The following is a 27,812-nucleotide window of genomic DNA, read 5'->3' as shown; positions in this document are numbered from 1 at the left end:
ATGATGAAGAACTGGATCCGAGGTTACCTCCTAAAGATCCAGTTCAGTTCAGCTGGAGGTAAAAGAGTTAAATCAGCAGAAAACGGACCGACCGGTACCGGTCCGAACAGAAATCTTTTTTTTCTTTAGAATCTTTTGTTCTGGTGTGAAGCAAATAAAAACCAGTTTTGATCTCAATAAAAACATCTTGAAACAAACTTCGTGTTTTACAGGTTTTTCCTTTAATCTGGTGATCAAGCTGCTGATTTTGGCTCAGAGGTTTATGTAGAAAAATAAACTCATACATATAAAAATAGAAACTTTGACCCTAAAACTGCTTCAGCTCCTGAAAATATGAAGCTGCAGCAGAAACAGTTTCAACGTTTACAGTCATGGCACAAGACGCTGAAGAGTTCACATTATTCTTCCTCTCTTCGCTTCTTCCTCGCAGTTTAAAGCTCTCGGTCGCTTTGAGCAGCATCTAGTGGAGGCTAGCAGAACTGCAGCATCTGAAAGCCCAGCGGCAGATCTGGGAAGCATCATATAAAAAGTGTAAAAAGTTCAGTGTTTTGGAGCACTGTGAGGAAATCTGTGAGCTGACTTGGTTCTGATTCCTCTCTGACTGCAGCGGTTCTCAGGCGATCCGCTGCAGGTTTGGGTGGAGAACTTTGTTCCTGAAGGAACTGGAGCAGCTGTTCAGCCAGGGTTCACCTCTGGACTGCAGTTCACGGTTTTATAGACGCATCTTTCCTGTTCACTTTGGACGTTCAGTGAGAAAAGGCCCATAAAGTCCTTATGAAGACCAGTTTTCTGACTTTCCTTGTGTCCTGCACCGGGCTGCAGAACAACCTGAGGTTCCTGCAGGAGGGGTCTGGAGTAAAAAGCTCTGCAGGGTTCTGTGTCACCATCACATTTGTAAAAAAAAACATCTTATGTACAAATATTCACAGGGCATGTTAGCAGAGGACGTAGAGTACTGAATGTGGAAACATAAGAGTGACTGACTGGCTCTTTACTGTGATGGACTGCTTCTTTATTCCAACAGCAGGAGCATCACTGAGCAGCTTCCAGCAAGAACAACCTAACGTTCCACCTCGCTGTTCTCCTGCGTGCTCCAGCTTCTCTCCTCAGGCCTTCTCCTTCTTCTCCTCTTTTTCTGGAGCTTTCTTGTCTGCCACCAGCTCATAGCCTCCTTTGCTCCCCGGCGGCGGCGGCTTATAAGTCGCGGGTCTTCTCTTCAGGACGATGATGGTCAGCACGAAGCAGAGCAGCGCTCCACAGACGAAGACCACCATCAGACCCAGAAACCTGGAGACACACAAAGGTTCTGCTCTTCAGACACGTCATCTTTTCACATTCCTCAGGAGCATAACTCATAACTCTCAGGTTAAAGTGTTGAAGGCACAGAGAGTCCTACATGTCCCCCCCGCCCTACTTCACAGAAGAGGTCAGACCCTCCTTGGTATTTGAAATACTGACTTTTTATGAGGATTAAATCTTTTTCTGAACAGCTAACAGGAGTCAGTGTTAGCTGGGCTCATGGCCGGTCCAAGACTGAGCCCTGGTGAATGGCACACACCTCCATATTGCACCTTTGCTCCACTGTGCTGGTTGCTAGGAAACCAAAGGAAGGGGAGGAGCTTTCCATGTGCAGTTTGAAAGCAGCGTGAGAAAATCTCACTTATTATTAATCGCTGGAGCTCAAGTTCCTCAGGTGAACCCGCAGAACCACAAGCTGTGGAGAGAACGATGTTCTGCAGCGTTCTGCTGTAACTTTCTGGAGAACTTTGCTGTGAACTGCAGTGAATTTTTAGGTGATGAACGATGAACATGAACAAATTTAGTTAATTTAGTATTTAACATAGATCTGAGGGAGTCAAAGATTAGGGTGATGGCACACAGGCCTGCCACCCTCAAACTCTTGGAGCTCATCAGAAACATGGCAAAAGCTGCGCAGCAGGAAGAAGATTATTTTCCTTATTAGAGAAGGGTTAACATAAATTTGAGTTGTTAAAATATAAATAAAATCATATATTTAAGTTTTTCTATTGTTATGAAATGTTTTGAGAGACGTCCATCTCATCTCATCTTATCAGAATCAAACGTATCGGCTGAAGGGGTATGAATAATTCTGGGCCTGTAGGATACTGACGTCTGACATCCGCCCCACAGAACCCCTTCAGGTTCTCCTGTAATTACCAGCATCATGGAGCACGGTACCTGTGTCTGAAGCGGTCCAGGTCGTAGTACAGACAGGAAGTCTTCTTCTGGCACTTCTGACCCCACAGGATGCAGGTGGTGTCGATGACGCTGCCGTACAGAACCGGGCCGGGCAGGAACGCTGCACAAAGAGAACCGTCAGACACTTGGTTCTGTTGGCGGCTCCAAAGTTCACATGAACCAGGCGGACGATGAAGATGAGCATCCACAAAGTTCTGGTTCCAGCCGGTTTCCTTCAGAGCTGACCCACTTTCGCCGTGGGATGAACCTTCAGAACCAACTGTGCAACAGATCTACGTGAGGAGCGTCTGACTCACCGAGGACCCGGAACAGCATGTACTGAACTCCCACTGCGAAGGACTTATCTTCAGCCGGTACCGTCCTGCAGCACAAACAGCAACAAGCAGAACGGATCACGGAACATGAACCTCGGTTTCATTTCACTTTGAAAACACACAAGAGAAACTAAATTCACTCAAAGCAAAGCAGGTTAAGGTTCATTGGGTCCAGAGTTTAAGGCATGTTGACTTTAGCTACAGTCCTGCAAAGACCCGCTTACCGAGCGTTCCCAGAACCAGAACCAAGCAAGATGAGGCAGCATTTAGTTCCTCTGCTTCTCGGCTCTGGAACAAACTGTCTGAAAACCTGAGATGTGCAGAAACTGTTTCCTGCAGCTTTTCACCAAACAGGGGGACCGATGAGCTGCTAGCCGGGTCAGCGATGAGGGGCTGAAGCCCGGATCTAACGGTCCATCTACATTTGACCTTTTCAGTCCAGAACCAGGGAAGGGACTACGTCTCCTGGTGTTTATGACTGGAGCTTCTTCAGGTGGGCGGAGGATGAAGGTGGAGCATCGCTAACCTTTTCAGACTCTTCATCAACTGATGGTTTCAACAATAAAAACACTTTTCTGGGATTAAAAAGCTAAACTTTCCCTCGGCTGAAACATGACGGCGGCGGTGAACAGGAAACAGGAAGTGAGCTCCGTGTTCTCCTACCTGAGGATCATCATGTAGGATGGCGTTTGGGAGAAGGACGTGACGAAGCTGGTGAGACCCAGCAAGGCCACGAAGGGCAACAGGAGGTGAGAACAGTTGCTGCCGCAGGACCCGGAACGGGCAGAACCAGAACCATCGATGCACCGGCAGTCGGTGAAGTTCTATGGAAACAAACAGCCGGGATAGCGTTAGCATAGCGTTAGCATTGAGTTAGCATACCTCTCCATGGTGTCATCATCAGTAGAAACTTCTGAATAAAACAGTTTTCTCAGAAGTCCATGTTTGACTTTTGTAAATCAGAATCAGCGCCGCAGACGTGTGACCCGTTTTCCACTCCAAAGTTCTCGTTGCAGCTGGTTTTGGACCACTGACCACTGCTGACCTTCTCAGCTAGAAGCTGTTAGCATCACAGCGTTCAGATCAACACCTTTAAACAAAAACCTTTTCTGAACCAGGTTCCTCAAGGTTCTGTCCCCTCTGGTTCTGGGCCGCGGTAACGTGTTGCTGACATGCAGAGAGTCGGTGGAGGTTAGCAGGAAGAACCATGTTCTGATAGTTCTGTTGGCCCGGTGCAAAGCTAGAGTTATATTTGACACACTGACCGATGTCTCAGCTACATCTCACCGTTTCTTTGGTGCTGGCGTTCGTTTGTCTGGACAAACAGCCGGCATGGCAGGGAGACCTGAACTCAACGCCGTTGGAACCGCAGACGGGATTAAACGCATCTGGAGGACAGCTGCAGTTAGACATGCAGGGCAAGGAACTGGACCTGAACACAGAAAGACACAGAGACCGTTCCACATTCAACAGGAACCACAGCTGCACATTCAACGTTTTCAGATGGCAGAACAGGAACTTTAAACCCTGCAGGAAAGACTAAGACAACAGAATCGCCCAAACGGGCCTGAATCCTGATGCAGTTTCTGTTGGGGTTCCAGCGTGTGCGGCTACATTAGGCCTGATCTGTGTGAATTTACTTCAGTTGATTACATTTCTTTCTGAAATCAGGTGATTTCTGACAGAGAAGCCGTTTCAGGCCTGATCAAAGGAAAGCAAACAGTCAGCAGCGGAGCTTTTCTTGTTGTTTTCTTCCGGTTTCTAAGTTCTAAACACGGAAAGAACCCGTTTAGGTTCCTGGATCAGGCAGGTTCTTGGACACTGATGGTGCAGCTACCTGTGAGGAAAGACCCCAGAGACGTTCTGAGAGGAGCAGCCCATGAAGATCATGGGCAGGGCGGAGAGCAGGCAGAGCAGGATGACTGCAGAGCACAGCTTGCTGGCGCCGCGGACCGACACGTTGAACCTGCGCATCAGAACTCCACCCAGGACGATGCCCAGCACCGCCAGCGGGATCCCAACGCCTCCTGCAACAGAACCACAGATCCAGTTACACCTCATCCCAGCTGGAACGCCAGGAGGTTATCAGTCATGGCAGCTCTGAAGGTCTGAAGATTTAAATTTATATTTGTAACAGCGACACAGATGCTGTTATTGCTGTAGAACATTTCTTAAGTTTTTATGAGGAACTCCATCAGGGTCAGGATGTCCAGCCCCCCTCCTCCCTCCAGTCGGTCTCTGACCTGCTGGTCGGACCTTCAGGACCACCCTGACTGATGAAGACCTCTCATCTTCACAGCGCTTGGACTGGACCCCAGTCTGTTGGACCTCAGTTAGTTAGAGATACAGCGGTCCAGCTTTATGCTTCTCTTTAATCGGAACCAGTGTGCTGATTGGACCTGTGGAGCAAGTTCTGCAGGACTGCTTCACAGCTTCATGTGAGCAGCCAGGAAGTTCAGCCGTCACTTTAGACAACAAACCCTGACAACTGTTTCCCTTAGAGAGTAAAGAGTTTAAGGTAATGAAGCTCCTCCTGGTGAATTTACCGTCATCGTATCACTGCAGAACAATCTGTGCAAACAGCTCAATTCCCTTTGAAATGTGCTTATTTCAGAGTCCTCACCTATCATCATGTTGGAGAAGGAGATGGTCTGACTGAACTGCTTCTCGATGAACTTGGGCATGAAGGTGGCGAGGCCGGACAGCAGCGCCGCCAGGTTGACCTGTCCCAGAACCACCAGCAGGTAGATGGGGCCGCGCAGCGTCCGCAGAGCGATTCGGGGGAAACCTAAAGAATCACATTGTTAGTTTCCTTCCTGCTGAGACGTGCAAACACTTGATTTCATTTCTAGGCCTTTTGTCTAGAAAATGTTGTTTTCCCATCAGCCTCAGCAGATGTGCTCCAGCTGTGGTTGTTAGCGTTTATCGGCACTCAACCAAACCGGACCTGACGAAGGTAGATTCTTTCCCAGCTACCGACTTTATGAAAACAGGAGCTCAGCAGAACGAATCAGTGGCTGACTCCTGAGGAGCGCCGCTGACCCAGAGTTGCCTCGGGCCCGTCAGGAAACAGACGCAGGAAAACAGACTCTTACTTTTAAGGAACTGAACGAGGGAGAGAGACCTCATCGGGTCCGCCTGCTGCTGCTTGCTGTCTGGAATGGACTCCACCTCGTCTGCTCCGTCCTGCACAAACAGAGAGGAACATCACAAGATGCAGCAGCTTTGGTCTGCAGGATCTTCCTGCAGCCGCTGGTTTAACAAACCCTTGTTATCTCCTAGTCTGAGCTGCTGCTTCTGGGAAAGGTGCAGATTCTTTTGGTCTGGCTGTGCAGATTCAGCTCCCTCAGTCCCTCGCCGTCAGCTTTCCTGTTTGACTTCCTGAGTTGCCGAAACCCAACAGATGGTTTATAAAGAGCGCTGAGGTATAGATGCCCACAAGGCAGACTGTTGTCACGCTGCTAAAAGTATTCACCCTTCTGCCTTCAGAGACACACATGACCAACATCCCAGTCTTAACCCAGAGGGTCTACTGTGGTGCAACAATAACAGCTTCAGCCTTTCCTGGAAAGCTTTTCTAAAGGTTTTTGGTGTATCTGGGTCTATTGATCAATCTTCAAGAAGCCCATTTGTGAGGTCAGACACTGATGCTGGACGAGGAGGCCTGGCTCTCATCCCAAAGAAGTTCTATCAGGAGGAGGTCAGGACTTTGTGCAGGCCATGGGTTTTCTTTAATGTCCTTACTTTGTTCACCGGGGCTCAATCATGTAGAAACAGGAAGTGGCCAACGGTTCCTATAAAGTCGGGATCACAACAAAATGTCTTCTGCAGCATCTTTGACTGATTCTAAGACGCTGAGCCTAAATCTTTTAAAAACAGACCCATACCATAATCGTCCTTCCACCAAACCTTAAACTTGACACAGAGCATTCAGAAAAGTCCTGTTGTTCCAGTAGCTGAGTTGCTGTTGTTGCTATTTTCTGGCTGACAGGAAAGAAATTTCATGCCTGGACTTTAGTCAACGTCCATAAGTCTGTAACTTTATCTCTGGAAGTGAACTGGACCCGTTTGTCTTGTACAGCGGCTGGTATCATGAGCACTAGTCAGATAGATTTCACTGCAGCCGGTTCTGAACAACAAACTGGATCTCTGTCAGAGTACCATGTTATAAAACAGCAAACCAACCAAAGTCCACCGGATCACCGAGCTGCTGAGCGATGCTGAAACTTGTTTGACTTTCCATTTTAAAAGCCGGTCAGATTTCAGACAGAATAAATCTCTGCAGCTGTCTGAGTTTTTCTCATTAACAGCAGACGGATTCTAAAAGGTTGCTGGTTTAACTCTGAACTTTTCTGCTGAGTTTTCTGAGTTTGATCAGAAGACACCTGGACAGCAACGTCCAGGTCGAGACTTTCCAAGACCGGTCCTGATCCGCCACATTTAATGTTGTCGGTACCTGATGCCTCTGGTTTTACAGCACAGATCATGTGTTCATGTTGTTCCTCATGATGGGGAACAGAAGTGCCTGATTGAACCTGATGGAACCGGAGTACTCAGACGAGGGGTGAAGGGCATTTCATGGAAGAGGTATAGGGCATCCAGCCATACCCTAGAATGGGGCCAATACCCCCCTCACTTTTGCCTAGGGATGTCCCGATCCCGAGATCGGATCGACCCGATCTTTTCCTATTTTCCTGTGATCGGAGCTCGGCTACATTACCTGACTAGTCGCGCCGATCTTTACGGCAACTGGCGTAAAGTACCCGCTAGTTATGGTTGACGGTAGTTGCGCATTACAAACCTCCGTGGCGGTGCAAAGCAAGTATGTCAGAAGTGTGGAAGTATTTTACTCTCGCAAGTGAAGACTGTCCTTAAGCTACTTGAAATGTCTGCAACATGGCAATTTGAAGAGGAGGTAGCAGCAGAGCTACATTTAACACCACAAACTTGATTCGTCATCTGAGGACAAAACATGACAACATGTATGAAGCGTTTTGTAAAGCTGCAGACGGAAAGGTTGCTAAAGCAAAGCAACAAACGCTGGACGTTATGAGGAGAGACAAATACTCCCACAAAAATAATAGAGCAAAGAAGATCACAGAAAGGTTGGTTGAATTTATTGCTCTTGACAACCAGCCCATCTCAGTAGTTGAAAATGTCGGACTGACTCGTCTTCATGAACCCGCGCTACGTTCTGCCATCCAGACACTACAGTGCCGACACAGCAATACCACAGCTGTACAGCAAAGTGAAAGAAACCATACATAGTCAATTGAACCAGAACGCTGTTGTAAGTTTCACTACGGATATTTGGAGCGCAGATGTTTGCCCGATGTCCCTCCTGAGCCTCACGGCACACTGGGTTGATCCAGAAACTGCATGCTCATCAGTTCCACGGGGCTCATACAGCAGAACATGTCAGCCAAGCCATTTCGGAGATGCTGAATGCGTGGCGAATAGACAAACAACATGTGCATGTCATTTTACGTGACAACGCGAGGAACATGAAGAAGGCAATGGATGAATTGGGCGTGCCAAGTCTGGGCTGTGTTGCTCACTCACTCCAGCTGGCTGTGCATGAGGGTTTGCTCTCACAACGTAGCATATTAACAAAACTTGCCAACAGCAGAAAAATCATTGGTCATTTCAAGCACTCAACTTTGGCATACTCAAAACTACAAGACATCCAAATTGAGATGAAAGTACCTGTAAAGCGCTTACAGCAAGATGTCCAAGTAAGATGGAATAGTACACTCTACATGATGCAGAGCCTCCTCAGCTAAAAGCGCACCCTGAGCTTTTATACTGCAGAGAACAACCTCCCAGCTACTCTAACATTGAACCAGTGGGGACTGATGGAGAGGGCGGTTGAAATCTTAGCTCCATTCGAGGAGTTAACAAGATCTGTCAGCGCTGAAACAGCCACTACAGCTGACGTGATTCCTGCAACTGCAGCCCTGAAGCGTGTTCTTTCCAGAGAGCAGACCACCGATGAAGGAGTTAAGACTATGAAAAGGACCCTATTGGAGGCAGTGGAACGACGTTTCAGCCACGTTGAATGTGATCCACTGGATTCTGTGGCCTCATTGGTGGATCCAAGATACAAAGATAGGCAAGACCCTTAAACGTATATTTTGAATATTTTGTTGCAGAATCAAAATCATGACTTGTTTCAAACTGCAAAGTATCTTTTCAGATTCTTTCCAGATCCTAATAGCTTGAGGCCTGCCAAAGACGCTCTCATTAGAGAGGTGGAGAAGATGGAGGAGATAAAGAAAGCCAGCAGTGATGTGCCAGAAGAGCAACAGTTGCCTACATAATGGACGAAAAGAGAAACAGTCTGTCAGCTGACAGGGTAGAGAAGCTGGTGTTCCTTAACAAGAATCTTAATTTCACTTAGAAGTGACTGAATTAAGAAATGTGAGTGAGGCATAACTGGAAAGAGCTTTTTGGTTATTATAACTAAGTATTCAGATTTGGTTGTTTAGTTGTTTTTAGGGCTATGTACGTGTTTGTTCATGACTGAAGAATGGTCTTGGTGATTTTGATCATGTTTCAGTGATTGTGCTACTTTTAAGTTGCAGCCCTAAAGTTTTGAATTCATTTGATTGAATTCTGTTTACTTACTTTTTAAGTTGGATTGAGATGTTTCAAATTCATTTACTGAAGTGTGACTATTTGTCAATCTGTTTACACCACATTTAAGATGAGCAAGGGCATTTTTAAATTTGCTCAGTGGTCAGTGCACTTTATGTTTTATTGACTTTATGGCAGTCTATGACTTATAAGCTGAAAGTGGATCTTGCATAGCACTTTCTTTTTAATAATACTGTACCAAGTCTGTGTTTTTCTTTTTACTTTGCTGATCGGGACATCCCTACTTTTCCCCCGTCGGTCCGAGGGGCTTTGGGCGGTACCGTCTCAGCCTCCTATACCCGTTCTCCAAGACTCTGCGTCCGTGTTGCCCGGGGGAACCGAGCTGTCGCCATCCGTAGTTCTGGCCATATGACCACGGCCAACAGAGGGAAGGGCTGTTTAGTGGACCAAGGGCACATTCGTGAGGATGCTTGTAAGTGGAAGGAGAAGGGCACTTCTCAATACTTTTGTTGATTTTTCTCTGCACACCCACCAAAGTGTTGCCCTCCTCCACTCCATGCACCCCCCTTGTCCATCAAGGGGCACGAAGTGAAAGGAGAGGGGCACATGCCAGAACTTTACATGATTGGTCTCACCATCCCATTTAGAGTTGGAAGGTGCAATTCTCCTTCCACTTTGCCCCCAAGTCCCTAAAGGTGATTTTATCAAGATTATGTGGGAGTGGGCTAGAAACGCACCGGTGGGTTTGTTGCGATCATCTCAGCCAGGACTTTGTGATGATGCCAAGTGGAGCAAAGACCCAATCCAGAGTTGCAGCTGCTTTCATCAGTTTCCCTCAGGAAGGGAAACCTGAGAGCGCCTGAGGGAAGCTGCAGCAACTCTGGAGAACAGAAAGTTGGTGCTTTCTGCTTTAAAACTGAGGTTAATTACCCACAGTGAACAGAATCTCTCCTTCATTTCTTCTCAAAATAACCAATGATCTCCAAAACCAGCTGCCTTCGATCATTTATAGAAGTTAAAATTTGATAAACTATCTTTTTATTCTTTCTAAGCTAAGGAATTAAGTTGGTTCTGATCCACAACAACAGATGCATAACAGCTGCTTCAGCTGTTTTGATTTTCCAGACATAAAGACAAATGTTGTAGTCAGTGTAGAGAGAAGTTATGATGTCCATCGTTCATAATCACGTCCTGCTGACCTGGAGTCAGGGTTCGCAGGGTTCTTCCTCTGCTGCCCCCCCAATAGTTTATTTTGTTTAAATGAAAACTGATTTTTCAACATGTTGCAGAAGCAAAGAAAGGCTGTTGCTTAACTTTCCTCCACAGCCGTAACGTTTGGCTGCTGTTTGTTTTCTTTGCTTAAAAGGTTACACTTGAATGCTGTTGAGCAATCTTGTGCACACCCACGACATTTAACTGATAAAACGTGCGAAGCGTTCCTGTTTTGTCTTGTTAATTGTCTTGGAGCCAAAGCACACTGAACTTCCTTCACCTTAACAAGCTGCAACATGAATGAGCTTCACAAACATGCAGGAGGGTAAAGTCTTTAGCAGATCTAATGGCCTCTTGTCACTTCATGTCTGCATAAGCCTTGTTGTTTCTGTCAGCTCTGACGGTAAAATATCATTCATTTCCTTCTGTCAACAAGCCTGAACCTTACTTCAGCCGTTCCACGGACCTCAGCAGATCATTATCATCCAAGGATGGTCTACTGAGATAAGCTGTCATTATGGAAAATGCTTCCTTTGGAATGTTTTTAGAAGGAAAACCTCCCACAGCTGTGAAGACTTTCCTGCCACCACACATAACTGGGGGCCTCCATCCACCTCCACAGGCTCACATCTGCAGCAGCTACATTTGGCCACAAATATTTTAATCACACGCTTTAAACGTCAGAGGGAACATTTTACTGCTCGAGGAGCTCCAGAGTGCTAGTGTTCATTGTGAACTATTATGTTAGAGAGGAAGTGGAACCAGATGAACCCGATTCTCATTGATCTGCTGAATCTTACAGACAATGATGGCCTACGTTGGTTAACACGCCTCTTTAGTGTCACATGAAAGACCGGGAGAACACGACAGATCAGACCATTTGGGTTTGTTTGCCCACTCCTCGTGTGTTGTGTTGTGGGGGGGGGGGGGGGGGGGGGGGGGGGGTTGTCCTGGTGTAAAGCCTGTTTCCAGAGCATGCTGGACTCCACCTGGACTGCCCCTTGTCACCGGATGGAGAGGGGTCTGTCTGGACTGAGAACCTCTGGGTTGCATTTGTGGCTTTTTGCAGATGATGTGGTTCTGTTGGTGTTTTCATTGATTAGCTCCTCTAAGTCTGAGCCCTCAGATGCAGGGATAAGATGAGGAGGTTGCTGGTCCTCTGCATCTAGAAAGGTCTGGAGGTATTACAGACACGTCCCAGTGGAAGCGGACCAAGGACTTGCTGAAGGGCTACATATCTCTGAGTTTCTCAGCTGGGCATGTTATGTGAGCAGCTGGCTGGATGGAAGGATCCATTCTCCTTAACCAAACCCTTGGAGGTAGAGTCTACAACAGTCTGCTGGTGATGGGGGTAGGGTGGGGTCAGTTCTGGACAGATCCCAGTCCATCACAGGACAACACACACTCACATCCACAGCAAATTAGGCAAAGACAGAGCTCAACTAGCTAGCATGTACTGAGACTTGCAGTACAGGAAAACAGAAACAGAAAGTTTTTACTCTTTAGTCAAAATCAAAAACCCTTTCCTGAAAAGCTTGTTCTTCCTCTTACTTTTATGAAGCTCAAATACCAACAAATATGGTGTCACGTAAGTTTTTTATGTAACAACAAAGGTTATTGTGTTATCTTTGCTACAAGCCAAACCTGTTTTCCCCTGCATACATATGTTAGCTGTTAGTTAAACTGCAGCCACACGACGCTTCTGACATCTAATAATCCTTACTCACCTCCTTGGGCATCTCTCTGGGAAAGAACAGGTACGGCAGAGCTGCGAGGAAGAGGAGGCTGGAGGCCACCAGGAAGCCGAGCCACCAGGCCCCAACCCACCGAGGGTCTTTCTCATCCAGCTCAATTTCCTCTAAACAGCAAAGAGAATACAATTACGTTTAATTTTAACATCTTCTAAGGGATTATTTGGTCTCTGGAGCACTTGGTGGCCATATGTTAGCATCTACAACAGTACATATTTAAACATGTTAGCTATTACATAGCATTTATAAATGCATATAAACAGTTTTAATTTATTATCTCCTCTGATACAGTCAGTCTCAGAGAAAGATCTGAGTAAAAATGATGAGCTATACTTGTAAACAATGCCGGCGTCGCATCACTACCCACTCTTGATGGGAACCTAACCCGGTGGCTGAACGTGTCCAAACTCATCCTCCTGGTTTTACTTTCCCAGGGTTTTGTGTGTCTACAGAAGTTTGAGATTTCTTCTCATGGGTTTTTACAACTTTCAATCTAATAGAAGAGCACACATTTTTTTTTTTTTTCTGACTATAAGTCGCACTTTTTTCAAAGTGTGGTGATCCTGCGACATATAGTCAGGTCTGACTTATATATTAATTTTAAATGGTAAATCACACTGACCAACATGAACTAAGGAGTAAACATTACCGTCTGTAGCTGCAAGAGGGCGCTCTAGACTTGTGAAAACTATATGCTGTTCTTGTACCACTTAAAAATTTATTGAAACATGAACTTATAGACGACAAAGACTGACACACGTACATGTGTTGTTTCACTGTTCCGGTCTGTATTCATGCAGTGAAGCGTTGTAAGGTGCAGCGCTAAGGAATCAGACCGTGACAGAACCGTTACTGGGCTGTCCATGAGCTAACAGCAGCTAGCGTTAGCTTACAGCTCTGTTGTCCGCGTGGGTTACAACTTAACCGATATACGTGAGCCTTATGTTGCTCTGAACCATCCGTGTCGTACTGTTAGCTTAGCACGGAGCACCTTTAGGCTCATGGTCTGATTTCAGCGTAATTTTGACAACTTTCAGAGTAACGAGAGGTGAGCTGAAATGTGCAGGTGAGAACCTTTCCGGTTTTTGCTGGATTGTTATGCTAATTAACTCCATCCATCCTCCCTGGTATGTTCCATATTATTCAGCCGGTTGTGGATGCATTTTACACAGCTGCATTGTAATTGTGTTTGCTTACTAGATTAAGTAAATGAGTATAGTCCGGTGTCATTTATATATGTTTTTTTCTCTTTATGACACATTTTTTTACTGATGCAATTTACATTCACCGAGCAAGTTATAGTGTGAAAAATACAGTAATCTCAAAGCACACATAGTCCCTAATTTCCTGAAGTTGAACTTTTAACATAACATAACATTTCTTGTTTTGTGAATACTGTGAGCTGAGCTGCGTAGTTTCATTCAGGTAAAACTATTTAAGCTCTTTAGAGATTTGCAATGCAAAGTACTCTTTATGAAACCTGTTTCTATTTAAAAATGGGAAGCAATCCTCAGTGGTTGGTTCTTGGACCAGTATAACAGTCAATTATTTGTTCTATTAGATATAAAACTAAAAAAGCAATGAAAATATTCACTTATGCATCTGAGACTGTCATGTTTTTACCTGTTTTTTTGTCTTACTAGACCACATATTTTTTTGTTCCGTTGTAGTGAAAGGCATTATTTGCCCTTTAAGGGACCAAATTGAAATAAAAAAAAAATACCAAACTGTTCTGGTGTAACAAATAAATTTTAGCCATCAATGAGCTGCTGCCTTCTGCCATGACTCTAGAACAAAACACCAGAACCGGAACCAGAACCAGAGTCCACCTGCTTGGCTGCCAGTGTTTGACTGAACTGACAAACTGAATCTCAGCAGCTGAAAGTCTTAACGATAATTTCTGGTCTACAGACACAACAAAGCTGAAAAACAAGATGATCCTTTAATCCAATCAGAAAGCATTGTGTCACACACGCGCTTGTCATTGTGTGCTTACAGGGACCTGTGCTAATAACTGCATTATGAGGACATTCATTATTAAATTTTAAAATTTAACATAAAAAGTCAAAGAAATATTCAGGAAAGATGAAGTTAGTCCAACATAAGACCCCACTGCTAAACAGCATGTTAATAAATATAAATGATTACAAGACAATGGCTTAATAATTCAATGTGTCCTAACCTTCAAAGTGGAAGTTCAGGTTCTTAAACTTGTTTTAACACGGGTGGGTATGTGAATATATTTAACTTGAGATAAACATTAAGGAAAGTTGTTTGATTCTTTATTGGTTCAAAGTTCAAAATAAAGTTTGTTCTGTTTCTTGGCGTGGCCCAGATTGTGTAAATATTGATCATACCACTAATATGGGAACAAAGCCTTTAGCAGAGATAATTTCAGTTTTTTTGGATAAATTAAGAAGTAAAAAACAAATAAACTACAATCTTACTGTTTAATATACAATGTGTAATCATTCATGGGTTGATGTAGATTTGTTTTCCTTGTTTTGAGATTTACTGACCAGATTATTTTATGGCTCAGTTCATAAAACCTTTGAACTGCAGGGAGCTGTACAGGTTATGTCTGAGATGTTCTGCATGGAGCAGCACTTTGCACCCTCCTCCTCAAACACACCCATCCGATGTGAGGAAACAGGCTTTGGTTTAAACAGGTTAGCAAAAACACTGGAAATCCGTTAATCTTGAGGACGTCAAACTGAAGGAACGCCTGTCTGAACGTCTGAATGATCTCATTCAGACTCGTTCGTGGTCAGAGAGAACAGAGGTTTCTTTGCAATAAGAGTTCTGATGAAAATCAACCAGAGGGATCATATTTCTCCAATTTTAGCTTCCCTTCATTGGCTTCCTGTTAAATCAAGAATAGAATATAAATTTCTTCTTCTAACGTATAAAGCCCTTAATAATCAAGCTCCATCATGTATCAGAGCTCTGATTACCCCATATGTTCCTAACAGAGCACTTCGCTCTCAGACTGCAGGTCTGCTGGTGGTTCCTAGAGTCTCTAAAAGTAGAATGGGAGGCAGATCCTTTAGCTATCAGGCTCCTCTCCTGTGGAACCAACTCCCGGTTTTGGTCCGTGAGGCAGACACCCCGTCTACTTTTAAGACTAATCTTAAAACTTTCCTTTGTGACAAAGCTTCTAGTCAGAGTGGCTCATGTTACCCTGAGCTACCTCTATAGTTATGCTGCTATAGGCTTAGGCTGCTGGAGGATATCAGGGTCTATTTCTCTCACTCTGCTGAGTTCTCCTACTGCTCTCCTGTTCTGCATTGTTTGTTGTTATTTCAGCTTTTAACTTTTTGGTCTCTGTCAAGGCAAGGCAAGGCAAGGCAAATTTATTTATATAGCCCAATTCAGTACAAGACAATACAAAGTGAAAGAAAGAAAAGTGTCATTTTTCTGATCATAGAAGGTACACCTGGTCTGGCGTTCTGTTAGCTGTGACATCATCAGGGGAGGCAGATCATCCTCTATTACCATCTAACATAGAAAGTACTCCTGGGTCAATGTGAGCTTCTGTGCTTTCTGTGTCTCTGCTCTGTCTTCTCTAACATAGAAAGTACTCCTGGGTCAATGTGAGCTTCTGAGCTTTCTGTGTCTCTGCTCTGTCTTCTCTAAGCCCCAGTGGGTGGAGGCAGATGAGCGTTCACACTGAGCCTGGTTCTGGTTCTGCTGGAGGTTCTCCTCCCTGTTAAAGGGGAGTTTTCCTCTCCACTGTCGCTTCATGCATGCTCAGTATGAGGGATTGCAGCAAAGCCATGTACAATGCAGATGACTCTTCCTGTGGCTCTACGGTTCTCCAGGAGTGAATGCTGCTTGGAGAGACTTGATGCAATCATCTGGGTTCCCTTATATAGGACATTTTTGACCAATCTGTATAATATGAATGAATTTGACTTTGTAAAGTGCCTCGAGATGACATGTTTCATGAATTGGCGCTATTTAGATAAAATAAAATTGAATTGATCTATGTGTTTCAGCGAGATCTAAAGGAATGGGAATATCTACTTACTTAAAATCTACCGAAACAATAGCAACTTATGGTTTTTATGTCATCAGATTCTCTGAGAACATGGTTTCATTTATTTGTGTTTTTTTGTGAGGGGACAGTAGTTTTAGATAATTTTTTTTATGCATTTCATGATTTTTTTTTTTAGCTAGATACTGAAGGAACATTTACTTGTTTGTACATTTGATGAATGATAAATTTGAATTGGGTTAAAGAATCACAGACCCTTTTGTGACATCCTTAATGATAGACATCCTGCCAAGTGACCTAAAGATCGGTATCTTTTACTCCCTGCACCAACAACCAGCAATTTCCTGTCAGGATGTTAAATGTCAGCCATCTTTGCTCCTGGTATCTAATCACAGGAGTATTGTTAATGTTCAGCAGTTTGTCACTGATAGACCAGTAACTCAGTCGCTGTAAAACAGATCTGTAAGGTTTATATTATCTATTCTGACTTTATTTCTCTAACTCACCTTGCCACTCATAGGGCTCAGCTCTGCTGGTTTGTGTCTCTAAGGTAGCTTGAACAAAAAACGTCCCTTTTGTGGGACGCTTTCATGGGAACCGCAGGATCAAATTTCCAGAAAATAAGTCGCGGCTATTTTATCACTCTGGTATGTAGATCCTCTTTAACTGAGATGAACTCAAACTGAGAAACTTTTTGTTTCATTTCAGCATAGATCTCATATTTTCTCTCCACTCCTTTGGTAGTCATAAGAGACATGATAATTTTTCTGCAGAAATAGAAAACCCAGAGAATTTCCCTTTAACTCTGAAGAAAACCTTGACTAAAGGGGATACATCTTTCTTTGAATCATCTAAGTTTAGCTGGTTTTTAAGGAAGTGGCCCCCATCAAGCAGCCTTTCACTGTTTTCCCTTTGTTCTCCTGTTTCAAACAGGAAGTCCTTCCTCCTCTTTAATGATGAGTGCTTTAGTCCAGCTGGGACCCGTTTACAGAGTGTTTGCTCACCTTTGGTCAGTTTGTCAAAGTCCACAAAGAAGCGCAGCATGAAGGAACCAGTGACGAAGCCGAACGCCGGGCCGATGGAGGTCACGGCGAGGAGGATGCCTGAAGGAGTGGATAAACATTTAAACCTGACAAAAAACAGATGGCAGTGATCTCAACTATTGCTGATATAACCTAAATACCACAAATCTCCTTTTGTTGTTTAGAATCAATCAGAATAAAAACTGACTCTCACAGAAATACATCAGGCTTCTTCCTGTCTGAGTGGCCCTTCAGCTCATGTTTGTACAGGATACTGACATCCTCTCTTATCAGCTTCAGCCAGTGTCTTTACAAGGCCTGTTGTTCTGCGGTCAATTCAAACATTTCTGAACAGAACCCGTCTCCCTTATTACAGCATGATAACCCATGGTACTCATAGTTGCATATAATGGTTTTAGCAGATGAACACATGAACCAGACTGATGGAGGACCTCCTCCTGACATCTATCTGTTGATTTTGCCCAGGATGTCACACATGGAAGCAATAATAAATAATAACTTTTCTTAGCATATTTTTGCTAAAACTCTTCACTCTTTTCCTTCTTAGTATTTTAAGCAGTAGATATATATGAAACGGAAAAAAGAACATTTTACCTTCCAAATTTCATCAGGAGGTATTTCTAGCCTATATGTGGTAAATACCGACATGGCATGTTATCCAAATCTCACAACTAAAAACCAGTAAAGTGTTCAGATCGTGAGTGTTTTAATGTCCTCCAACTTTAAACAGGATTAAAACAGCCGAGCTGTTATGAACAGCAAATGGACTTTTATTCAGCTGCTTTTGAGCAGACAAAAAACTGGTGAGCTGCAGTTTTCATAGTTTCTCTTGAGAATAAGACGTATTTCCAGGAAACCAGCTAAAGTAGGTCAGTTATATAAGCAGAGCGGCTGCAGCCTGGAGTTTCAGTGAGTTCAGTCTTTCAGGTTGCAGCAACACTTAAAATAGGAACAACTGAAGTGCAGTAGATCTAATTATCTTATTCTAAGGGTAAAATACTCTTTCCATTGGCAGATAATCTTATTTAGCTGCTCAAATCACGGACAAATACACTCATTTCAAGAAAACCTTCCGTCCGTTTGGTTCCCTTTTCGCAGTGTGATATAAAATCTGTGGTCCATAAAGTTTCTCTATGTGTCTGTTGTGGACCAGTTCTTTTAGTTCCTGGATTATTATCCTTTATTTCTACTTTCTGGCCTGAGTTAATGGATTCTTTCTGTTCTTTTTGAATAATTTTGGCATTTCTTCCCATGTTTGCTCCCTCTCTGCTCATTTCGCTCCCGCTCCCTCAGTTTCCTGCCTTCATTCAGGCGTGTTGGGGTGGACCAGGATCCTCGCAGGACGTATTGTGAAACACAATAACTGAAGCAACACCTTGGTGATCAAATAGATAATGATGTCTGGCCCTCTGGTATGTTAGCAATATGTGGTAATATGAATAGTCCTTAAATCCCAGAGCACTAGTCAATAACACCAAGGTTATCTTTACAGAGGGACCGACGTTTATACCAATAACCTAAAATCTACAGTCCGTGTCCTCACACTCCAACATTTTACTTTAGATCACAGCAAACATTTGCTGTAGCATCGCTTCAATAAACTTCTGAAATCTCTCATATGTTTGTTGTCCAGTGTTGTATTCATTTTCCCCTGAGCTCTCAGAGACGATGGGAAAGTTGGACAGTTGAGTAAATTGTTCTCCGTTACGTCCCTAAAGCTCTGGTAGGGATTAAGGTCTGAACGCTGGTTTCTAATCCACGTCTCACTCTTGCACAGTTTGAACCCAGTGAGTGCCGTCACTGTCGTGCTGAAACTCGCTCGGATCAGCAGGAACACAGGGAGGGACCCACCTGGTCATTCAGGATCTTCTGGCTGACCACATGTTTTGTGTTTGATGCTGTAATCTGGGCGTCCACAGGGACCAGGCCTGACGGCGGCGTCACCTCATGCTCCTCCCTGCTAACCCCGCGCTCCCATCACTTTGAAACACGTTGAATCTGGGCCTTCTTCTGTTGCATAGAGTCCAGTTTTTTATGGCTCTTAGCAAACTGAAACTCAACGGATCAGTGTTTTTTTTTACAGCTAAGTTCTGTTTAGTCCCAATTGCTTGAGGCGTTTTCACGCTGTGGGTGTAGAAATGCTTTTACTGTCACTAGTGAACCACTATTGCTGTGACTTCTTCTGTTTTTCTGCTCAGTCCAATAATCCAAGACTTTTTCTGACCACATTTCTTCCACCATCCTTCCAGTTTTCAATCATCCGCTCAGCATCATGCTTGTTTAAGACATGAGAAACCTGCAACCTTCTGATTGAAGACTACTTTTCCTGCTGAGCCACAAAAAGACCAAACCTCAGGCGGTCGTCTAAGGCCGCGGTCATAGCGAGCCGTTTAGGAGCAAACAGGAGCGAACATTAACGGTGAGCAAACTGATGAACTTTCTGGTGGTTTTGACTGCAGTGGTTTTCTAACGGAGGTGAAAGCTGATTGGACCGGGCGTCTTTCATTCAGTTCCCAGTCAGATTCACCTGTGCTTCATGGATGCTGAAGGTTTGTTGATTTCCCAGTTTTGACCAGGTCTGCTCTGCAGAGTCTGACTCTGGGGGTGTTTTATGGCACTTTTCATAGAGAACCTGCAGCTGCTGTGTTTGGGTTGAATCTGCTGTCAGATTAACTCAGATCTGCTGGAAACTTCCTGCCTGCCTGACCAAAGCTTCTCTGGTTTGAGCCGACTGGACGATAATTACGTAGAAATATATATCGATCGAAAGAAAAAAGGTAAATAAAAGTTCAACAGAATAACAGTTTTCCTTCCTTTTGCATTCTAGCCATGTAGGTTAATATTACAGTTATTAAATCCTCCCAGCCAATCACAACGCAGACCCAGCAACCAAGCTCCGCCCCCTTCAAAGAGTTCAGAGCGCACACATTAATTTTTCTTTTTTAAAAACCTGTTGGTTGAACAAAGAGTTTAGTTTGAATTCATTGTCTCTATCTAAAAACATGTTGCTAAGCAACAGCATAAAATAGCCAGGCCCGCACTTAAAATAAATGTTTTGAATTTGTTGATAATTATCGATAAATATGATTTCTATTTTATCTATATGCTTTCTTTTAAATATGGTCCAGCCCTAATGTTTCTAGTGACAGCTGTGACCTGCTGGCTTAAATCAACAGTGAGGCTCATGCTTCATAAAGTTTTCTGCACTTTTTTAAGCTTCTCGGCATTTAAAGTTCACATGATTGAGTTTAAACTCTGCCGACTGATGCTCTGTCTCCTACCGAGGTAGAGCGGAGAGTTTTTCCTGCTGGCGTAGTCGTCGATGTAGGAGATGCCGTAGGGCTGGATGGGAACGGCTCCGATGCCCAGCAGCAGCTGCCCCAGCAGCAGCAGAGGGTAGACCACCTGCTGGGCGGCGCTTCCCTGCTGCTGGCAGCTCTGGTTGGAGAAAGAGGAGGAGGAGGAGGAGGAGGAGAGGCAGAGACCTGAGCTGTTGTCACTGGAGGCTGTTGAGAAACAGGTGAGTTTATCTTAAAGCAGCAAACCAATCTAATCTAGTTCAGCTTCAGCCCAGATAAGAGGCGGCTGGCAGCATGTGGGGCGCAGCAGGACGTCTTACAGCTGATCTGGCCCGTGTACTGGTACTTTCCGCTCAGGAAGTGAGGCACCGCCATCAGCAGCGAGGCTAAACACGCCAGCAGAGCTCCGCCGCCGATGCACCGCGGCCGGTGGACACGACTCCCAAAGAAACTCACAAAGACAATGAGAACAGTGTTCCCCACCTGGACAGGAGAACACAGGAACAATGAGTAACAGCCACCATCCGTACATTTGGTTTCATCTTTTCAGTTTCTGTGATTTATTCGACAGACCAGCCCAGAGATGAGGGAACTGGAAGGTTTAAAGCAAAGAGTGGCACGAATTTGTGTAAGAGTATAGAGGCTGAATTTATAAAACGTTTTATTAATTTTACCTTCGTTTATCCAGGTAATATCCCACAGATAAATACATATTTTAGAAAAGACTTTATCTAGATGTAACAGATAGAAAATCCTGTTTTTATGAAAGTTTAAACTGATTTATCAGCTTCTTACTGCAATGCTGGCCAGATAAAATTCACTGATGTTTATTGTTAGAAAAGCACAAAATGTGGAAGAGCACTTTGACCTGCCTCAGATTCAGAAATTAGATTTAAATTAACTTTGTAATGATGTAAGCAGTTCAAGAGGACGTTCCTGGATGGACCTCTTGCTGCATGGTGAGGCATTATTGGTTGTTTAATAAGTGAAGTCAGAAGATATGTTTCAGTTCAGATTACTAGAAAATCTCAGTTAACGTCGACATGACTGGTCTCCCAGCTGCTGGACCGACCTCGTTGAAGGCAGCCAGGATGCCAGACTTCTGGCTGGAGAGGCCGTAGCGCCTCTCGATGGTGGAGATGGAGCTCTTCATGTAGCCTGACACTAAAAGCTGAGCCAGCTGCAGCAAACTGTGGCAGAACACGAAGACCTGCAGAGACAGACAGCAGGAAGAACTGAGGAATCAGCACGGCAGCGTTTATTCTGCACTGATCATCGTCTCTTCCAACAGAAGAGCTTAAATGATCCAGTCCTCATAGCTTTATATTTTCCCTCCTGCCTCTGGAAAACCTTCAGAACATCTGGAGAACATGAAAGTCTAGCAGCTTGGAGGATAAATAGAAAGGATGACGACTGGATCAGGAGTCTGAGCATGAAAACAAGTACAAAATGCACAGAGCTCATCAGGGTCTTTTATCTGAAACTTTGACATGACATGATGAGAACAGTCACTAGATGAAGCTCAGAACTATTTCATTAATCCCCGTTAGGTCTTAGAAAGCAGCAGAAAGGTTTTCAGGCCACCATCAGCCCTGTGCTTCAGTATCACAGGAAGAAACGTCACTTCAGGTAAATAACTGTTCCTGTGTATCTGATGCTGCTCCATGTGTCATTTTATCTCTGTTTAACTCAGGCTCAAACATTTTAGGCATGGTATTAACTGCACATACCAAAAACAGAAATTAAACGATTATATTATCTCTTTATACGCTCTGCAGACACTCTGTTTGCGCTGATGAAGATTCGCTCATCATGGCATGATTCTGACCTGTCTAATTATTATTTGACTGCTTTAAAGCTCTCCTGGACTGTGAAGCAGGTGTTGAACCTTCATTAGATGATCAGGTAACATCACCTGTCCTGAGGTATCATAACACTGTGGATCTGGCAACCTTTACTCCACCATATACTGACAGTAGGAGTGAATCAAAAGTAAAAACAAAACAAAAATGGAAACAAGTCATTTACATAAATGGAAACCTGCTGCGTATGTAAATTAGTTCCCATTTCTTCCTTTAAATCTATTTATGTAAATTTACTCAGCAGCTAAACAGCCACACAGGAGGATGTTTCACTTTGCTGTACAGCGAACTGAGCCTGGAGCTGCTCCCATAGAGCCCTCTCTCCTGATACCGACCAATCACAGGCGTGGAGTCCAGTTTAGAGTTCAACAGCTTAACAACTAGGTTCCTCTTTTTAAATAGTGAATGTTTCTTTAATCACAATCTGACACGACCCATTTTCAGAAGCACCAACAACCACTAAAGATCTGCAGCAGACCTTGATACTGCTGAAGGGGCTCCACCGGCGGCCAGACCCAGCGGGGTTCATGTTGACGTTAGCCACCATCTTTTATCTTTAACCGGACCCAGACAGAGGAGCAGAACCTGGAAGACACAAACAATGATGGAGTGGAGCGTTAACATCTGGACCTTTCACTGTTGCTCTGCTCACAGATCACATTTCTGCAGAGTGAGGCAGAAGTTAAAGCTGCTGGGAAACCGAAGGAACAATCGCTCCCTGCTGCCAAAAGGAGCACAAAGAACAGGATGTTCCAGAACCTCCAGTGAGCTGCTTGCAGCACACATACTGAGCAGAACCCTGCAGAACACTGAGACAAACGTACACAAGGGGGCTTCATGTGTTTCCATAAAGAATGTCCTTTAGAACCGAAGGGATGGACTGAAGGGACCGTTTTCTGAGTCCTGTCTGCTAATGTGGCAATAAGAATTGTCTCAATGCCAATAAGAGCCCAACAGGTTTTACTTTCACAAGTGGAGCAGAACTGCCTTCTCCATAGAGCTCCGCTTGATTTAAATATGTAAGAAGCTTTATTAGATTATATGCTGGGACTTTTTCATGTTAAAGGGACACAGAAACAGGTAGAAGAGGAAAAAGAAAAGAAACATCAAAAACATCTATCCCTGCTGGGGTCATGAGGGGCTGCTGGTGCCTATCTGCAGCTGTCAGTGGGTGAGAGGCGGGGTTCACCTGGACAGGTAACCAGTCTGTCAGGACAACACAGAGACAAACAACCATTCACACACCTAAGGAGAACTTAAAGAGACCAATTAACCTAACATGTTTCTGGACTGTGGGAGGAAGCTGGAGTACCCAGAGAGAACCCACACATGCACAGAGAGAACATGCAGAGAGACCCAGGGCAAGGTTAGGACTTCAACCCAGAACCTTCTTGCTGCAAGGCAGCAGTGCTACCCACTGCACCATCCTGGAAAGAAACAGATGAAACATAATGCTAAAAAGGAGAAAAGGTGAAAGAGAAAGAGGAGAGGAGAGAGTGATAGAACATCCTCTGATTCTGCTTCTATACCTGCAGAGAGAGATAAAGAACAGCAGAACCAGCAGATAAAGTATTACAGACACAAAGAACCAGGTTCTGGTCTGGTTCTATGATGGGTTGTGGGTTCATTCTACACCAAACGTGGTCCCTTGATTAAGTGATGATTTTCATATTTCTTTAATGTATTATTAAATGGTAAATGGCTTTCACTGGTCTGCTTCACACTGCAGTCGTTCACACCCTGACGGTGGTGAGCTATGCTAGCACCACCGCATCCTCTGACTACTCTGCATCTTCTCTGCATGTTTTAATTAGGAATATTCAGAAAGCTGGAGCCTTTTGGGGTTTTTCAGGTTTGTTGGTCTTTCTTCCAGAAATCCTGAAGAGGTGCAGAACCAAACATTTAAAACCGATCTGAGCAGGAACCGGTAGTTAATGACTCACTGCTGGAACAGGAGAAATGTGCTCTTGTTCTTTTAGAACCAGTGAAAAGCAGCAGCTGTTTGGACCGGCTGTAGCTGAGCCACTAAGGTTCTGCTAAGCTCAAAGTAAAATGTGTCGCAGTCGTCTAATTAAAGCATGGATTTAAATCTGTAACGGTGGCGTCACATGAATGGACCACAGATTGAATCCACGCCTCAGAGATAAGATGCTCGTTCGGTCGCACACCCGGTTCTGTAATCAGATCCCGGACCCGGAGAACGCTGCTGATGGAGACATCTCTGGGCCCACAAAGCAGAACCTCAGCGCTTTTACTGTAACAAATGGATCAGCCTGATTTCTGAGAAGCGTTTTATCTGCAGATTAACTGCTTTCCTTTTATTATGGCATAAAAACGGACCTGAAGCAGGTTCTGCAGTCCTCTGGACCACAGGGGTGAACTTTGGTTTTTCACATGCAGCTTTTCTACGTCTGACTTCTACTCTGTTCAATAACGAGCATCAGCATATCAGGTTCTGGTTCTGGGTTGTATTTTTTTGCTTTTGAGGTCAGATTAAATGCTGTTAGCAGAACATAAAAGTAACCAGCGGGGTGTAATTTTGTCTCTGGTAAAAAATAAAATAATTTAAAAGCTTCTGGAATTGAAGATTTAAACCTCTCCTCTCTTTGGACTCCTTTCATTTCTCTTTATGTAGTTTCTGGTTAATTTCTCGTTCTCCTTTGAACACGTCTGTTACTCTCAGGGGACTCTCTGGTCTAATCTCTCAGATCAAACTGGATTTTCTGTCATGTTCTGACAGACGGCCGGGTTAAAACGGGTCCCAGAAGGTGCTTTTTAAATCTTAAAGTCTGGAGCGTAATGACTCTTCATAAAATAAACTGATCCTGGATCAGCTCGATCAATCAACAGATCTTCCTCTTCTCATTTCCTTCCCTGTTTGGTGCCGCTGGTACCGGACCTCCGCCTGCTCGCATCAATCAGTAACCGGGACTCCAGCTGATATCAGGTGTTTTACAGCAGACCTTCAACCAGGTGTGGCAAATATTTCTAACCCGCTGCCGTCTTTATTCCAGCTGCCTGCAGATCTGGTTCCTCCGTCCAGATGATCTGCAGCCGGACTCCAAAGGTCCAGCGGATCAGAACCAGAGTTAGTTAATCTGGTTGTGTAATAAATCCATTAAGCCAGTCAGCGTTTTCCCCTGATGAGCTGTTGGGTGCTGATGATTAAAGATGATTAGAGAAGAATGTGGATCTGATTCATCGGTGAAAGCAGAAATAAAGGCTGACATGTCAGCCTGCGCTGAGCTGAAGCCTCAGGCTTCTCAGAAAAAACCTCCTCCAGGTCCCTGACTCAGAAAGCTGCTACACTGAAGTTTCCTCTTTCCTTTCAGTGAACTCTGGTCTACATTTTCCCCTAAAACTCACAAACAGATGTTTTCTAGCAGCAGAACCCAGACCTACAGATCAGTCTGACAGGCAGCAGAGCGTCCATGTGTCATGAAGCAGAGCTGCAGGCAGGACGTCCCGCGGCGTCCAGCCCCGGTCCCCAGGGTCCAGCCCCGGTCCCCGGAGTCCAGCCCCGGTCCCCGGAGTCCAGCCCCGGTCCCCGGCGTCCAGCCCCGGTCCCCGGTCAGCAGACCCACACCTGCAGCTGTGGGGAAGCGGAGGGAAACAGAAGGAGACTTACTGTGATCTGTGTCAGCGGCGGCGGCGGAGCTGGCTCTGAGCTCCTCTGAGTGAAGCAACCAGCTCATCCAGCTGCAGGAGGGGAGGGGAGAGAGAGGAGGAAGTCAGGGCTGAGGAGTTTAAAGGAGAGCCTTACGTGTCTGCTAGAGTCTGCAGAACTTTAACTTTACGGCTTTTCTGAGCTGCTGACCTTCAGTTACACACATCTGTGGTTTGAAATCCTTTTAGTGCTGATCAGAGATTCCTGATCCTGTCCAGTTGGACCTGTTTAACTGTCAGGAGCTTCCTCCTTCAGAGCAGTCTGGCTTCATGTTGCTGCTTCACTGCTGGAATCAAGCTGCTCCGGTTTCCTGTTTCTTTTCCCACTGGAGAGAAAAACTGATTCAGGATGGAGACAAAGTTCAATATATTGACCTAAAGTTCTGGATCATGATTAAACCTTAAAACACGATGATCTGGCAGTAGAAGGAGGGGATAACCAGGAGAGGACAGATGTACTGACTGCTGGTGATCAGCAGGGTTTATCTGCTGAAAATAGAACCAGGTGAGAACATCAATGGTAGAGAAAGGAACCAAGAGAGGAACCACCTTCTTCTCATATTCTCCCGTCCCAACACACCCATCAATGAGACACAAAGTCCTGCATGGCCGTGAAAAGGGAGGGAAATGATTCACGGCTCTCAACATATGAAAATCTGAAAAGTGTGGCCTGCATCTCTCAAACCTCCCAGAAACCTTTTTCTTATCAGGACTTTTAGGCTTTTGCTCTTTTTGATGCTGCGGTGAGACTGAAACGGGGCTCTTCCTCAGCAGAACAGTATCTGCTCCACATTCACTTCCTGTTTGCTTTTGTTAGATTGCTGACATCCTCTCTTTCCTGTCGGCCTTTTCTCCAGACTGCACTTTTAAGAGTTAAAAGCGGCCCCAGCCAGTTTCCTGACATCTGATATCTGGTGTCAGAGCGACGTCGGCCCTAATGGCCCGGTTCCCTGACTGATGGAGGTCCGTCGGCACCTTCAGCAGACTCCTGTAAACGGACCCATCATCAGTTCTTAAAGAGGACCAATGAGAGCTAACCAAGCCAGACAACAGAACCTGCCTGTATCGTTCTGGTCTGTTCGGTTTCTCACATGTGACCCATTGAGTTGACTAAACAGAACCAGCATCAGCAAACCCAATCGGGCTCATAATGTAGGACTTGGTCTCTAAAGGATAATAAGGGACCAGTTTGAATTGATCCCTGATGGGTCCCATCTTTTACCAGAGCCGACCTGCACCAACCCTGATACATCAGAACCAGTTTTATCTCTCCTGGCTCCCACATTTAAACGTTGGACTTTACTTGTTCTCCAGAACTTATCCAGAGCAGAGCAGCAGACTCAGGGGACACGCCTGGACTTCCTTCTCCCTGGACGCCTCCTCCACCTCCTCTGGGGGGAACCAGAGACGTCTCTCCAGCATGTCCTGGGCCTCCTCCTGGTGGAACATGGCTGGAACGCCTCCAGACGGAGCGGTCCAGAACCATCTCACCTCAGCTGACTCCTCTCCATGTGGAGGAGCAGCGGCTCGACTGCAGGGTAAACTCACTTCAGCCGCTTGGATCCAGGATGTCGTTCTTTCGGTCAGGACCACAGGTGGAGGTGGGAACGTAAACCGGTCCGTAGATCTCTATAATCTGATTAAATTTGACTTTGGAAAGAGCCTTGAGATGACATGTTTCATGAATTGGGTCTATAGAAGTAAAATTGATTTGAATTGAATTAAATCCAGAGCATCACCTTTCCACTCACATCTCCCTTCACCTTCACGGACCTGTGCAGCGTTCGCATCAAACGCCGATCCGTCCGTCCATCTCCATCTACGCTCTCCACCCCTGAAGTCCACGAGATG

At 44.9% G+C, this 27,812-nt stretch overlaps 1 protein-coding gene across 2 annotated transcripts; it reads right to left on the bottom strand.

Moving 5' to 3' along the window:
- Positions 1-198: 198 nt before the first annotated feature.
- On the bottom strand, positions 199-27,812 carry slco2b1 (solute carrier organic anion transporter family, member 2B1). 2 transcript variants are annotated; one of them, XM_021312727.2, is made up of 17 exons: positions 27,735-27,812; positions 26,113-26,287; positions 25,924-25,994; positions 22,774-22,880; positions 21,506-21,643; positions 20,754-20,916; positions 20,416-20,640; positions 17,096-17,194; positions 12,071-12,201; positions 5,630-5,720; positions 5,158-5,322; positions 4,372-4,561; positions 3,822-3,966; positions 3,198-3,358; positions 2,517-2,581; positions 2,200-2,320; positions 199-1,287 (listed from the first exon to the last, which is right to left on the bottom strand). In XM_021312727.2, the coding sequence occupies exons 4-17, from the start codon at positions 22,840-22,842 to the stop codon at positions 1,107-1,109; spliced, it is 1,944 nt and encodes a 647-aa protein (XP_021168402.2). In that variant the 5' UTR covers positions 22,843-22,880; positions 25,924-25,994; positions 26,113-26,287; positions 27,735-27,812; the 3' UTR covers positions 199-1,106. The 2 variants fall into 2 exon arrangements, with proteins under 2 accessions (XP_021168402.2, XP_012711684.2); XM_012856230.3 differs by lacking the exons at positions 25,924-25,994; positions 26,113-26,287; positions 27,735-27,812 and adding an exon at positions 25,698-25,779.

Source organism: Fundulus heteroclitus, chromosome 11, assembly GCF_011125445.2.
Source record: "Fundulus heteroclitus isolate FHET01 chromosome 11, MU-UCD_Fhet_4.1, whole genome shotgun sequence".
In the NCBI taxonomy this organism is placed as follows: Eukaryota; Metazoa; Chordata; class Actinopteri; order Cyprinodontiformes; family Fundulidae; genus Fundulus; species Fundulus heteroclitus.
This window is presented reverse-complemented; position numbering and strand designations above follow the sequence as displayed.

What these genes read in the sequence shown, in the direction of transcription:
- slco2b1 (XM_021312727.2), bottom strand. Translation starts at nt 22,842, where the DNA reads ATGGTGGCTAACGTCAACATGAACCCCGCTGGGTCTGGCCGCCGGTGG. An exon ending in GCCCCTTCAGCAGTATCAAG is followed by an intron (nt 21,644 to 22,773) that starts GTCTGCTGCAGA and finishes CTGTCTCTGCAG; the next exon opens with GTCTTCGTGTTCTGCCACAG. An exon ending in CTTTGACAAACTGACCAAAG is followed by an intron (nt 12,202 to 17,095) that starts GTGAGCAAACAC and finishes TTTGCTGTTTAG; the next exon opens with AGGAAATTGAGCTGGATGAG.